At 38.4% G+C, this 15,472-nt stretch overlaps 1 protein-coding gene across 1 annotated transcript; it reads left to right on the plus strand.

The window, feature by feature from the left end:
- Positions 1–1,212: 1,212 nt before the first annotated feature.
- On the plus strand, positions 1,213–14,515 carry LOC145553780 (NACHT, LRR and PYD domains-containing protein 12-like). Its single transcript, XM_081612752.1, has 7 exons — positions 1,213–1,368; positions 2,906–4,655; positions 7,779–7,955; positions 9,192–9,368; positions 9,980–10,156; positions 10,904–11,056; positions 11,669–14,515. The coding sequence occupies exons 2-7, from the start codon at positions 2,953–2,955 to the stop codon at positions 11,712–11,714; spliced, it is 2,433 nt and encodes an 810-aa protein (XP_081468878.1). The 5' UTR covers positions 1,213–1,368; positions 2,906–2,952; the 3' UTR covers positions 11,715–14,515.
- Positions 14,516–15,472: the final 957 nt, after the last annotated feature.

Consider the following 15,472-nt stretch of genomic DNA (forward strand, 5'->3'; position numbering starts at 1 on the left):
ATTGGGTTAACTTTAGAGGATGTTGTGCAGCTGTTTGGCCACACCCCTTTTCAATTATAGTGATTTTTGTTTTTCTGCACGTTTGATGTGTTCAAAAGTTGGTGCCTTTTTATCATTAGGGCCTCCAAAAAACTACTTTGCTTCAGAAGAGAATAAATCTCTGCAATTACAATGGGCCTTTGCAGGAGTTTTGTTACTCAAATAATGAATGATGAGAACCAGCTGGTATCTGACCATCTAATGCCTTGTCAGTGTGAACACTGAAGCTGGTAAAAAATCTCATTTACAGACTGCAGGGTTGTGGAGGTCAAGAGACAGATTGAGTTTTTGCTGATCTATGGTTCTGTTTCTGAAGAAAAGGAGAGCTTCCTTTTGGTTTCATGCCAGCATCATGCCCTACAAGCCTAAGCTAAGCAGAGCTGGATCAGGACCAGCCTTGTCCCAAATATCCACTCCCCCACAGCTCGACTGCTACACCCTAATATAAAGCCCCATATAACACCTTCTGCAGCAGTTCTTCAGTTTGGTCCAAAACTGCAGCTTCAGTAAAAACAGTCAGAACTTGATTTCTGCTTCAACAATATGAAGCTGCAGTTTTCCAGAGATGTCTCCCACATCCTTTTCTCTTTATATTTGCTGCTACCCATCAGTGCGGATACGGTGATGGCAGTTTAAGAAACTGCTAGGTCCAGAGAAGGTTCACTCTGCTCACCTGAAAACTAAACCAAACAAATGAGCAGGGGTCCAAACGCCTCTGTGGTGGAGCTTATGCATCCACTTTATGACATAAGACCAATAAGCCAGCCAGTGAAGTCCTTTCCAGTCTGAGTCACCTGGTTGTATTTATCTAAAACACAGAGTCAGTTTATTTTCCACAAGTTCCTGTTCTCTTAAACTGTCACTTAGAAAAGTATTCATATCTTTCTGCACACATGCAGGGCCCCCTCTTGAATCATAGTTTTTCTACCTTAGTACCTGAAAATAGAGGAAACAGTCTGTTATCCTACTGACATGTTTCAGCTTTAATAACTGCAGATGTGTTTTATATATGCAGGCGAAATAAACTGTGCTGATGTTTTGGTTGCTGTTTCTGGCATCAGTAGTGTGTTTTCTGGTGGGGATGGGGTCTTCTTGGCAGAGAAAATTTCTGTGTGGATATTATGTGATTTATTTAATTTTTTAAAATATATTTATTTAATTTATTTTGGTTTTTTGCTCCAATATTAATTGTTTCCCTTCTGAATGCATACAAGTGAAAGACAATAGAATTTGTAAATAGAAACTGAGACATAAATAAATAATGTATTTTCAGGGATAAGACTGAGAAACCCCAAGTAGAGGAGCAGCAGGAAGGCCAGCAGGACTCAGGTAAGTGGTGAGAGTATTTTAAACTGGTCACTGTTGGAAACTGTTACAGAGAGAAGACAAACATATTTAGTTGTCTTTATATATCTATATAATCAGAAAACTTAATGATTTGCAGTTCTCAGGAGTTTATTTCTGTATCAACCATTAAAATGGTAAAAATCTAAACTGACAAATTACAGCTTGTATGATGAACCATAGCTTCAGTCTATAAAGAGATCTTTTTCATCTCTTTCTGCTCAGTGAAACACTGTGAGGAACAGTTGGAATCTTTGTAAAGCCTGAATATAACAGGTTTTACAAAAAGTGAACTCAGATGGACTCCAGAACTCTGCACAAACACAAAGTTATGATGAATGATATGAAGAACAGGGGTGTAACTGTCTGATACATCAGTCTTTATTCCATCCACCAATACATGGACTCAGAAAGTAGACAGGGAAAGCAATTCAATGTTTATCACATCATTCATTCATATCACAATTATTATATTTTCCTAACATGTTCCTAACATGTTCCTAACATATTTCTTTCATAGTAGGGACTTTTTGGACTTTGTTTTGCTTTAGTCCTATATTAGCAATGGCTTCAATGGTTCTGTATGGGGTTGATCTAGAGAAGCTCATCCATGCATTTATCTTTAGTCACATCAATTACTGCAACAGTATCTTCACAGGTCTGTCCAATAAATCAATCCTCCAGCTGGAGCTGATCCAGAACGCTGCTGCTCATGTTCTCACTAAAACCAGGAAGTCAGAGCACATAACACCAGTTTTAAAGTCCCTACACTGACTTCATGTAACTCAAAGAATAGACTTTAAAATACTGTTGTTAGTTTAAATAACACCAGTATTTGTTATGATGTAAAGCACTTTGAAATGCCTTGTTGCTGAAATGTGCTACACAAATAAAATTTGATTGATTGATTGATTAATTAATTAATTGGTATTGCATAGCTTGCACAATTTTCAAAAATATTTAAAAATGTTCTTATTGCTTTAGCAGCTTGGTCCATAGATGTTATGTTAGAGCAAAAAAAAATAAATCTAGGCAGAAGTGGGCATGGCCAAAGTAAAACTGTTGCAGAATCATCTAAGGTTTAAGGTCACATTAAGATTTTGAGTGTAGGACTTGAGGTTTAGGAGTTACTACCTAAAATGAATTGTCCTTTGTAATGGTGCCCACTAAGTATTGGGAAATATGAAGATTTTTCTCTAAGCAGCAGCAAAGTTTTTCAACCAGAGCCTCATTAGCTTTATTCCAGCGTTTCCTGCTTTTTCTGGCCAATATGTATTAGAGGAGAGGAATAAAAAGAATAACAAATTACTCCACAGGAGCAAGAGAATGGCCACGCCTTGACTTGGCCATCTGCTTGCTTCCACAGGCTTGGAACCATAATAATTAATTTACTGTGAATATATTTAGCATTTTAATGTGTCCATGTGACCTTGTACACAAACACCCCTCTGAGAGGATCAGTAATAGTTTGTATTCTTCATTTTTTAAGTGTATCCTGTTTTCTGTTTGTCTCTTCATTCAGATATTGTTAGTCGGTGTCAAAGTGACCTTAAAGAGTCTCTAAAGAAGATGTTCCGATATCTGCATGAAGACAATGTTGAAGCTCAAAATCAAACCTTTCAGAATCAGATCTCCACAGAGCTCTACATCACAGAGGGATGTAAAGTAGTCAATGATAAAAATGTAGTCAAAGTAAGTAAATGGAGACAGATTCGAACAGCATCCAGGAAACATGGGTCAACAATCACACAAGAAAAAATGTTCAAACTCCCTCCTGGAAGAAAGGAACCAATCAGAACAGTGATGACAACAGGTGTGGCTGGAATGGGGAAAACAGTCTTAACACATAAGTTTATTCTGGATTGGGCTGAAGACAAAACCAACCAGGACATTCACTTCATATTTCCATTCACTTTCAGAGAGCTGAATGCCTTGAAAGAGAAAACATTAAGCTTGATGGAACTCGTCAATCTCTTCTTTTCTAAAAACAAAGAAATGTGTAGCTTTGAACACTTAAAGGTTTTGTTCATCTTTGATGGTTTGGATGAGAATCGACTTACTCTGGACTTCCGCTACACTCAAATCCTGACTGATGCTACAGAGTCCACTTCAGTGGATGTTCTGCTGATAAACCTCATCAGGGGGAAACTGCTTCCCTCTGCTCTCATCTGGATAACCACACAACCTGCAGCAGCCAATCAGATCCCAGATGAGTTCATTGACATGGCGACAGAGGTCAGAGGGTTCACTGACACACAGAAGGAGCAGTACTTCAGGAAGAGATTCAGAGATGTGCAGCAGGCCAGCAGAATCATCTCCCACATGAAGACATCGCGAAACCTGGACAGCATGTGTAACATCCCAGAGGTCTGCCGGATTGCTGCAGATGTTCTGGAGAATGAACTAAAGTTCAAAGAGGGAGCAGAGTTGCCAAAAACTTTAACTGAGCTGTACATTAAGTACCTGGTGATTCAGAAGAACAACAACAAGGAAAAATACAGTGGTGGAGCTGGAAATACATACATCCAAGAGATGGTGGAGTCTCTGGGACGACTGGCTTTGGAGCAACTGCTTAAAGAAAAATTTATCTTCAACAAATCAGACCTCAAACTGTATGACCTTGACATCAAAGATGCCTTGTCCTCAGGAGTGTTCACTGAGAACATTAAAGAGGAGAGAGGATTAGGCAAAACTTCAGTCTACTCCTTTGTTCATCTAAGCATCCAGGAGTTTCTGGCTGCAGTCTACATGGCTCACTGTTTCGCCATTAGGAACACAGAGGTGATAGAGAGCTTCCTAAGAGAAAACCATAATTACTCATCTTTGGATGAGTTCCTGAAGAAAGTCATGGAGAAATCCCTCAGGAGTAAAACCGGCCAACTAGACCAGTTTGTTCGCTTCCTTCATGGCCTCTCTGTGGAATCAAACCAGAGACTCTTAGGAGACCTGCTGAGGAAGACAGAGAACAGCCCTGAAACCATTCAGAGAATCATCAGCAATTTGAAGGAGATGAACACTGATGATGTCTCTCCAGAGAGAAGCATCAACATCTTCCAGTGTCTGACAGAGATGAATGACCTGTCGTTTTTTCAGGAGATCCAACAGCTCTTGCAATCAGGGAAGAAGCTCTCACAGAGCCAGTGCTCAGCTCTGGCCTTCATGCTGCAGATGTCAGCGGAGGTCGTTGATGAGTTGGACCTGGAGAAGTACAACACATCAGAGGCGGGAAAACTGAGACTGGTTCCAGCTGTGAAGAACTGCATAAAGGCTCGGTGAGTCAAGGGGTTTTCGTTGTGTTGATGTTGATTCAGCACTACTGCACTCCTGTTTATTCTTAGTTTTTCAAGTTGCTTCTCGATGATTCTTGGCCTTTAGCTACTTCCTTAATGCTTTGGTCTATTTAAACCATTCAATTCAATTCAATTTAGTTACTTAGTGCCAGTTCAAAACAAATGTCATCTTGGAACACTTAAGAAAAAATGATTCAATCACACAAACATTCCAATGCCAGTGAATTGTTCAAAGTAGTTTAAAGCATTTCTGTCTCAGGAAAATGTACATTTAAGACTGTTTTCTCATCCTATTTTTCCATCTTCTTTACAATGCCTTAAGATCTTCTACTTAAATCTGGCATTTTCTCATTGTCGGTATCTGAGATACCAATTGAAAAATGTAAATGTTCAGCTCACTCATGACAGCACTGCTGTAGCTTTTGGTATTTAGAGATTTTGCTCATTTAAAAGTGTCCCATTTTTTATCTGTTTTCATATTCAATTACAATGAATAGAAGACATTGAGAACTAGAAAATCAATATTGTATATGAAAGATCCAATCAGCCACAGGCACAATTTAAAAGTTAAATACCTCTATGCTCATTGGGCCATCAGTCCATAATTTGTCTTTTAGGATCTTTGACCGTTTTAATAAAATCAGTTTTGGTTTCATAGAATCTTGGACCATTAAAATAAGTACTTCATTGCAGTTGTTGCCATGGGAAATAATTGTTTTCACACAGAAAACCTTGTTAACAAATTTTTCCTCTTCTCACTAATTTTCTCTGAGTTTGTAAATGAGAGTAAAAGTTTCTGGAGGAGTCCTAGTTTTTGTCAAGTTCTCCCAAAGATCTGAGGACTCAGATTCCAGAGTTTGAACCATTTTCTTCATCAGCACCTCATCTGCAGCCTTTAACACTTTAGACATCCCACCCTCTTAATTACTGGAACAACTTTCATTGTTTTCACATGAAAAAATGCTCATTGGTCAGCCGCTCTGTATCCTTCCACTATCTTCTGTCTTCAGCTCTTTCTTTATATTATGTCTGTAAACAATGAAAATGCACATATTTTTAAGAGTTCACAACATCAGATGTCTTTTTTTTTTTATCTCACCTGTCCTTCGTTTTGGCGTCATGAAAACAACAGATAGTTTCTGTAAAAACAAAAGATGGACTTAAAACACATAAAGGCATTATGCACCACATAAAAAGTTTTCTTACCATGAGTCCTGGAATGATCGGGCTTGATCTGAGAGACATGAAACACTGGATGAACATAATGGAGGTGAGAGGGAATTTAAGGCAGACTGCAGGACTGATGACAGAGACAATGGTAAATGAACCAAGGAACTTGGGGGAGAGTTTCTTTGAGATGGACTTGAGGGGAAAATCTTTTGAAGACAGCCCAAAAGCTCTTGACCAGAGCATAAAAGGGGGCTGGCACACACTGTCTATCTGCAGTGCTTTTATTCTGAAGAGACGTACGTTGTAGGGCAGCCTTGGTTTGACTCCCTACACTCTGGCAGTTCCTGAGGTGAGTCCTGACTGAATGGGTGACTGGTTCTGGAAAGGAGGATGGCAACAAGGGATACTGGTAGTCAGTAGAGGCTTCGAAAGGAGAAAGGCCTGTAGTGGCTGAGATGTGAGAGTTGTGCGCATATTCCTCCCCAGGTAAGTGGGTTCCCCAAGAACCAGGATTAGATGCAGAAACACAACGCAGGGGATTTTCTAGCTCTTCATTCATTCTTTTGCATTTCCCATTGATTTGGGGGGAAATCAATGGGAAATTGATTTCCCACTTGCATGGGATGCACATGCCAGTGGAAAACATACTGAAAAAGAAGTGGCTGTCTCGGAGGCAGAAGGAAGCTTAGACAGTGCAACAAGGTGGCATGGCTTTAAAAACCTGTCAATGATTGTGAGAATGACTGATTTTTTAGGGGAGGCGGGAAAACCAGTGACAAAATCTAGGGCAATGTGTGGCCATGGGTGTGAGGGAACTACTAGAAGCTGAAGCAGACCAGCAGTAGAACTGTAGGATGATTTACCCGTAGCACAAATGTTGCAGGCTGTAATGTATTCTTGTACACTTTTGTTAAGGAACGGCCACCAGAAATGACGACGAAGAAGTCCAATAGTATGGCTGACCCCTGAATGGCAAGAAAACTTTGATGCGTGACCCTAATGGATCACCTGGGACCGCATGAAAGCAGGGACGAAGGCTCACTTTGGAGGACTTCCTCCACGGTTTTGTTCATCTACTTGAGCTGCCTCAATGGGGCCTTCTGGACCCCAAATAATGGAACCGCCATAACAGGAGGGTGGAAGGATAGGTTCGGAGGAGTCTTCAAAGTTATAAGAAGAATGTTGTTTTGAGAGGATGTCTAGTTTGGAATTTTTGAAACCAGGGCGATTGTAGTTGAATTGAGAAAAGAACAATGTCCAGTGGGCCTGTCTAGGATGTATGTGTTTACCAGGCTGTAGATTGACTAGGTTTTTGTGGTCTGTCCAAACATGGATGGTTTGTTCTGTGCCTTCGAGCCAGTGTCGCCAACACTAATTTATTGGCTTGATGCTCCCGGTCACCAATTTTATAGTTGCGTTCAGGTGGAGTAAAATGTTTTGAGAAAAATGCACATGAGTGTCTTGTTTGTTATACCTGAGTCTGGTGCAGATGACAATTAGAAATACAGACACAGTTAAGGGTAAGTACGTAGTTTATTTTATAGCAGCAGGAACAACAGGAGAACAGATAGCAGGAGGTGAGGACTGGTCAGCCATTCACACTGGCAGGGAAAAGGTGAGTAACTGATAAGTATACTGGATGTGAGAGCAATATGCAGGTGGAAAGGAGGCAGCTCTTACTGTTGGCTGAGATGGGGTGGTGCTGTGGGGGGGAATGTATATCCAGGCAGATATCGGCTGTGAGCTGGAGAGCTGTGTTGAGACTAGAGTTCTCTGAATGCTGTCTTCCAAGAGTTTAATCATGACCAGCAGAGGTTCTGTAATGGCAATCTCAGTAAAATGATATTCAGATGATATGATTGAGATCACATCTTAGTCTGTTTATAATCTAGATTGTCTGATTTAATCAAAACTGACTCTCTTCTCTAATCACAGACTTGGTGGCTCTGATCTCTCAGAGACTGAATGTAAAGTTGTGGCCTCAGCTCTGAAGTCCACCCCCTCCCATCTGATGGATCTGGAAGTAAGTAGGATCATTGAACTGAAAGACTCTGGAATGAAGCATCTGTGTGAGATCCTGGAGAGTTCAGCCACTAAAGTGACGATTCTGAGGTTTGTTTCATCTATTTATTCAACAAAATCATTCACTGATACTTTAATACTTATTTAAATTCATATTTCTTCATATTTTAATTCAGTCTTTAAAGTATTGAACTTTATATTTTACTTATTCACACTTTGTTAGGGTAGAAATTATTACTTTAACCTCCTGACTACCAGGAAAAAAAATATTGTCCAATCACCATTTTTTTTAAATCCCACAGTCTTTGTAAGGTAATTAGAATACTGAAAACATTTTTTTTTTTGGGGGGGGGGGGGTGTTTTATTTTCGAAATATGATGTGTCCACTACAGAGGACAATTTTTCAACTTTTAAATACTACAATAAAATACAGTCAAAATTATTCATGGAATGTTTTAATATGCTGCTAAAAGACTTATTTAGAATATTCCAACAAAATTTTAAACCAAAATTTGCACAATAAAAAGTTTTATTCACTTACTTCCCATAAAATGTGCTAATACTGATGAACGCCATATTTATGAATGAGAAAAAGGAAGGTACAAAAGTCCCACCCCTTCACACGTGGTATCATTGAAAAGCCGTAAATGTCTTCTCTAGATACCAAAAGGAATTAATTCAGTAGAATGCAGGGGGTGGGAGTTATTCAAGTTTAGAAAGTTTTATGTTTTCTACGCTCCTTCACCCTGATGTACCATCCTTCGGCAGGGGGGGGGCGCCGATTTATGTTTTTGCATCCACCTGAATAATGTGTTGCGCCCCTGGGTGGAGGGTGCAGGGACGTATGCACACTATCTAGATCTATCTATACATTAATTATTAACCCCTCTGACTCCAATAGTCAATTTTGTATCCTTCTTGCTGGATAACAGCATGCATTTATAGTAATTTGTAAAATCTCTTGCAACTCTCCAGATGAATCCCAGCCAATTCTTCTTTGGCAAATCTTTGAAGCTCTTGCCAATTCAATGGTCTTCTCGCATGAACCCTGGTTTATCTCAGATTTTCAATGGAATTCAAGTCACGGCAGAGTTATAGCTCTTCACCTGGATCAGTATACGTTAGGTAGTTTTATATATATATATATATATATATATATATATATATATATATATATATATATATATATATAATCAGTTTTACACATCAGTTCATCACATTTTTGTCACTTTTACATTAAGTGAAATAAATTTCCTATAGTGCTCATATTTAAGTTTTAACCTTAATCCTGTTGGCCTCAGCTCACAAAATGTATTCTTTACTTAGATTGAAGTGGTGCAGGCTGTCAGAGATCAGCTGTGCTTCTCTGGCCTCAGCTCTGAAGTCCAACCCCTCCCATCTGACAGAACTGGAGCTGAGCAAGAACTACGACCTAAAAGACGCTGGAGTGAAGGAGCTCTGTGGTTTTCTGCAGACTCCTTTCTGTAAAATACAAAAACTGACGTAAGGAAAAACATTTTTAAAAATAGAGCTGATATTTCTGATGTCAAAGTTTAGCTGTCACTACACTGCAGATTAATGGATGATAATACTGATTCATGGTAAAGTCTGTTTTCTTCTTTTCTTGTTTTGCTCAGTTAAAATTAGCTTCTTTTTAAAAACTTCGTTTGATTAATTGATGTCACTGACACCACAAATCCGCCTGCATTATTTAAAAAGATGATCTACTGTGTTTCTGTAGTGTACACAAAAGCTTATAATAATAAATATTTCTCACAGACTGCTATACATCGTATGGCATTGCAGAGTGTCACAGTTCTGGTCTGTAAAAATTAAGTCAAACCTTCTTGTGACACAATGGGGGTAAGTCAAAATGTAAACAATTAAGGCTGAGATCACAGAAGCAAAGAAAAATGTAAGACATTTCAGGGAAGATTTGGGCAGCTGAGTTTTTGAGGAAGAAGCTAGATTGAGTGGTAAAGAAGAAAGGTCTGGAAGGACTGCAACCCTTTAGAGCATTTAATAATGTAGTAAATATGTTTCAGTGTTTGGATATCAGTTATAACCTGCATCCTGATGTCTACAGCTCGCATGTTTTCTTTTTCTTTATTCAGATTGAAGGAGTGCAGGTTGTCAGAGATCAGCTGTGCTTCTCTGGTCTCAGCTCTGCAGTCCAACCCCTCCCACCTGACAGAACTGGACCTGAGTGAGAACAAAAACCTGAAAGATGCTGGAGTGAAGGAGCTCTGTGGTTTTCTACAGACTCCTTTCTGCAAAATACAGATATTGAGGTACAAGTGTAGTTCAGTTCATATTTCTATGAATAATTTATATTATTCAGTTGAAAAACAAACCTCATATCTTTTATTCTAATAAATATATATATTTTTGCAAATTTGTTTTTGGACTTAGAGCTAGTGTTTAATTTAGTTCCTTTGTGTAACTGAGTTGAGGTCAGAACAGGACAGCAGTTTTACCCCCAGTGTGTATAAATTTCCCCGCATGTGAAGCAGGTCAAAGGTAATTTGATCAAGTTCAGAAAAGTGAATTTCACTTCCTGTAATCTATCTGATAATTAATATGGCATTCCTGATTGATGCGTCAACACTTATAAGAATGTGAATAAGTTTACTGATTAAAATCCTCCAATATATTTTTCACTAGATTCTAGATTTGTCTGTTTCAGCTCTTAAAGTCGGTTTTACATGAAATGTTCTCCATAATGTCATGTTTTTTGTGACTGTGGAAATAGTTGAATTTGTCCGTGTTAATCTACATTTGTTCATATTTCCTACAAAATGCCTTTTGACTTGGTTGTTTTAAGTAAAAGTTGAATAATTTGGCTACAGAAGCAAAGCGTCTACTGATGGAGTTGCTGGTGGAGCTGGCAGAGTTTAAGAGCTGAAGTCAGCTGGTCTTTACTGACGGAGCACCATGTTGTTAACTGGTTTCAACAGAACCAGTTTGTGAACTGGTTCTGTTGGACTTTTTTAACCTGTATCCCAATGGCTTCATCTCACATTTGATCATTCTTTCAGACTGAATGGATGCAGGTTGTCAGAGGTCAGCTGTGCTTCTCTGGTCTCGGCTCTGAAGTCCAACCCCTCCCATATGACAGAATTGGACCTGAGCTACAACAACCTGAATCAGTCAGATGTTCAGCAGCTGAAGGATCTTGTAAAGATTCTGAGGTCAGTAGATGACTGGAGTGAGTTCAGCTCTCAGCAATAATGAACTAAACCCTGCTAGTATCAAATCAAAAATCCAGTGTTTCTAGTAGAGCTGCTGCTTCTCAGTGAGAGGGGAATGGTGAAAGACTTCTTGAGTGGAAACAATAGGCAACAATCAGCCAATCTGATGTTTGTAACTTGTTATGGTACCTGGGTTTGTGTTGATGTGAAAATAACTGTTTTTGTGTTCATCTTTCTTGGAAATAATCAACCTTCCAACACGTATAGAGACAATGATGCTCATTCATCAAACCATGGTAGCATCAGATCTTAGTTTCATCCAGATGTGTCTGCCTCCATACTTATGAACGTGAGTGAAACCTGCAGAGGAAGCACACTTAAGACTAGAAGTGTGTGCAGGCGTATGAGCTTGAAGCTCAGTGTGTTCACTCATTCATGTTAAAATGAGAGAAAAAAGAAAGCTGTCTCCACTCCAAAGCTGCTCTCTGAGCAGGAAAGAAGTCCTTGCTGCTCTTTCCACTGGATATGATTCATCACTAACCAACAGCTGATGGAGAGAGAGGGAGGCTGAAAACACTCATTGATTTCCTCTGTTGTTCCTTTTCTCTGCAGGTGGGAACCATCTTTGTTAAGGGAGAGAAGATCAACTGTTTCCTGATGATGAAGCTGCAGCAGTTTAAGTTTAAAGAGTGTCACACTAACTGTGACCTGTCAGATGTCCCACTTCATTAAAATAATTAACAGTAGGATAATATTTTAGTGCAATTGAGGAGGTACTCAACTGTTATGTTGTATATAAAACCTGAGTAAAAATTAACAGGAGATTGTAAAATCACATAAGGGAAACGTCAGGTGCCTCAGATCTGTGAGTCTCCACAGCAATCAGGAATTGAGAAAGTTGTGGTTTCTGGACTGCTAAAGGCAGAGGACAGCACCTTTGAGAAAAAATATATATATGTGTATGTTTGTGTTTTAAGAAAAAACATTCCTGTCATGTTTTAAAATTAAGTGCTATTCTTACTGGATAATCAGAACAGTTCATTCTGCCAGAGAAAGCAATTATTTTAAGAGTTATTAAGATTCTCCCTTTCTTAAAGGTGATTAGTGTATCATGAGGATTCAGAGAGATTCGACATTAGGATGATGTGACCCCAGATCGGGGGCAGGTGTTACGAATAAGGCCAGATTTGACAATTAGATGGTTTTACTTTGACTTTGGTATTTTATGATTTTTGTTGGCATGAAGTAATTAATCTAGAACTTATGATTTATTCTATGCTGAAGATTCAAGCTTAACAAGGAGGGTTAAAGTTGAAAGAAACAAAAATCTGCATATTATTTGTTATCCCAAGTTATTTGCAGTGATGAAACATGTTAAATTGAAAAGGAATAGTTGTCTCGTCTCCATGCCTTTTAAGAAAACGGTTAGTTTTCAGAACCAGTCCATGACGAGGTTTTACAAGTCAAACTCTAAAATTGACAATGCAAAGAAACACTTAAAAAAGGAATATGGCATCAGTTCAAGCAATGAGGTTATGCTATGCTGTTTCAACCTTGATTTAATCTTTTTCTTTCTGAATCTAATCATGTAATCATGGAAAACCTGTGATTTTGGTAAGTTGATCAAAGCTGCCTGGGCTGTAGGGGAGACTGTGGTCATTTTTCATTTTTAGGATCACTACAAAAAGGCAATCTTAGTCTAATTGCCAAAATGTATATCTGCATGTATTTTTGGGATGTTGTGCTTCTCTTTAAGCAATCAGAATGAATGTAAACATACTTTATTCATAAAATAACATCTTCAATAATAGTTATCTCTTGGTTCAACATAGCCCGTGTATCCCCAGCCCTATCCCTCCCACCCCCAACAGAATGTTTCACTAGGGACCATAATGTTTACTTTGGGAAGTAAACATTATTTCATAATTATAATTATAGTTCCTTTCTTAATATGTTTGCAAAGTTGAGACTCCGTGGCATCTAAAGAAAATAATTTTAGCCTCCTTTTCAGAAGTGCATTTTCTTTTTCATCTGTGTATCTCTTCAATGTCATTCTGACTATTTTTGTATGCATTGCTCCTGATCCAATAGACTTCCCCTCACTAACTTCACTGGTGGCTCCCCTACTTGTTTTGTGCTAATATACTCGAGGCATGATGTCCACTGTATAATTATGAAAATGCAGAATCTTTATTTAATATATTGAAGACACATAGACAGCAGCTAAAATATGTGCATTAAGTGTATTTTGGTCAATTGGCTCAACCTACCCAAAGCTATGAATTTGACTTTACCTTAGTCTACTGACCATTTGAAATTGTAAGAAGTCAATAAATGATTTTTATAACTCGGGAATTGAATGTTACAAATATCAATCATAAACAATGTTGAGCAATGATATCAATAATTGAAAGTAATGTGAGGTAAAAGGTAAATCGCTGATTTAATTAATGTTATGATTAAATGTGTATAAAATATATTAATCTGTTGTAAGGGACAGGAAATGACCCAGATGTGGCATGAATGAAAAAGATATGTTTACTGGGACAAAGAGACATGAAGAAATGGTACACAAGGTGAGACATGACGTGAGTTTAAAGAGGAAGCTCATTGGATGACAGGGACCATGCACCTGCAAGCAACGGGAAGGTCACAAGATTTTGCAAAGATGTTCAGACTAGCTCTAGTGTGATCAAAAGATGGGCAAATAGACAAAGGGTTACAGAACTACAAAAGAGGGACTCCAGACAGGGTGTAATGGGGAAGCCAGTTATGCTTCCAGACAGCAGAGACACAATCCAGGTTCAGAGATGCTCATGACACAGGAAACATGTCCTAATAAGGACACAGAATGAGTTAAGATTCCAGAAGATCACGTTCACACAGAATCATGTTAGGCTTAGAGGGCATATAAGAGCTCTCCTTGGAAACATCCAGTGTTGTGTCGTGGGGACAGTCTTCATGTTCACATCAGGAGGTGAGCTGGTGAAGAACTAACCACCAAGGTTTGAGAATCTAAATCAGACTGAGTAAGTGCATCTCTGATGAGGCCAACCCACTAGCCAAGGGTTGAAGCTTAAAAATCTAGAATTACTCTCAAGTCTGCTGCTTCATGCTGGGTTTGTTCTTTTTGTTGCATACACAATTGTTCATAGGTTCTGTCAAGAACAAGCTCAATGAGTTTTAATTGGATTATTGGGGCTACATCTACCCACATTGGAGAAAATTGGATTATACCATGTTTTACACACAAAAAACAAATGAATCAACTTAGGTATTTCCCTGAGGTATAAGCCTCTCTCTGTCCTTGTAAATTTATTACATCCAAAAAGTTCACTCTGCCACAGTTTTAGGGCAAAATAATTAAACAGAGTTCAACTGTTTTTGCTACTTGTTTTCTTTTTCTGATTTGTTAAAGTTCCACTGTGTTCTGTACTTGTTGGCTTTGCAATTAAAGAGTGGGTGAAAAATGTTTAAAAAGTTGTGGAAATTTCATTATTGAGATTGTGACCATTAAGGATTCTCCCTAGTACTAAAAGTCTGGTTACATGAGCTGAACAAAATTTATCAGACATTTTCAGGCCTTGGTCCAGAATGTATAAAAACAAAACCCTTGTCCAAACTTCTGAAACTAATTCAGCCTGATTTCAAAGTACAAGTTGTATGAGAGGAGAAGCTGCCGTTATGGTAGTGGTGTCCCAATACTGGTAATGCACCAATAGGGTGCATTACCATATTGCTGCTCCTCAAAAAAATAACTGAGAAGTTAGATGGCAGAGAGGGAAATTTTTTTCTTCACATATTTACAGTTTTTAAAAATTCTGGTATTTTAAATGGATTGTACTTTTCATTTCAGCAAATGATTTAATGAGCATATGAATAACTGATCAATAGTTTAAAAAACCAGTAAATTAATTAAATGTAAAATAAAAGTATGAAAATATATATTGATGGTTGATTAAAAATGTTCAAATCCTGGATTGTTTGGATGATGGAGGTTGTGGATCTCATGGACTTTTAGTACAAAGGTGACAACATGTTTTTGCTACTCAGCAAAAACATGTGCTATCTCAGGCCATCAGTGTTCCAGGCCTCCTCATACCCCTATCCGACATATTGGGTCTCATAAAATAATAAAGGAATGTATTTATTGAGAATTTATATAGTTTACGTTTATAGTGTTTTATTTATTTATTATGAATCATCAAAAAGGTCAATAGATCATGTACCAGCGAGGATTAGGGGTCAAAGGTTAGGATTAGGGGTCAACGGTTAGGATTAGGGGTCAAAGGTTAGGATTAGGCATATTGTGTAAGTGAAATAACTCAAAAACTGTAAGTGTCAGACAAGCTAAACTTGGCACATAGAGTCAGACGTCTGCTGGCTGGGTGCAGATTCTGTGAAATGTCAGCCGTT

Source organism: Poecilia reticulata, chromosome 11, assembly GCF_904066995.2.
Source record: "Poecilia reticulata chromosome 11, P_reticulata-male-v2, whole genome shotgun sequence".
In the NCBI taxonomy this organism is placed as follows: domain Eukaryota; kingdom Metazoa; phylum Chordata; class Actinopteri; order Cyprinodontiformes; family Poeciliidae; genus Poecilia; species Poecilia reticulata.

What these genes read in the sequence shown, in the direction of transcription:
- LOC145553780 (XM_081612752.1), top strand. Translation starts at nt 2,953, where the DNA reads ATGTTCCGATATCTGCATGAAGACAATGTTGAAGCTCAAAATCAAACC. An exon ending in TGTAAAATACAAAAACTGAC is followed by an intron (nt 9,369 to 9,979) that starts GTAAGGAAAAAC and finishes TTCTTTATTCAG; the next exon opens with ATTGAAGGAGTGCAGGTTGT. An exon ending in TGCAAAATACAGATATTGAG is followed by an intron (nt 10,157 to 10,903) that starts GTACAAGTGTAG and finishes TCATTCTTTCAG; the next exon opens with ACTGAATGGATGCAGGTTGT.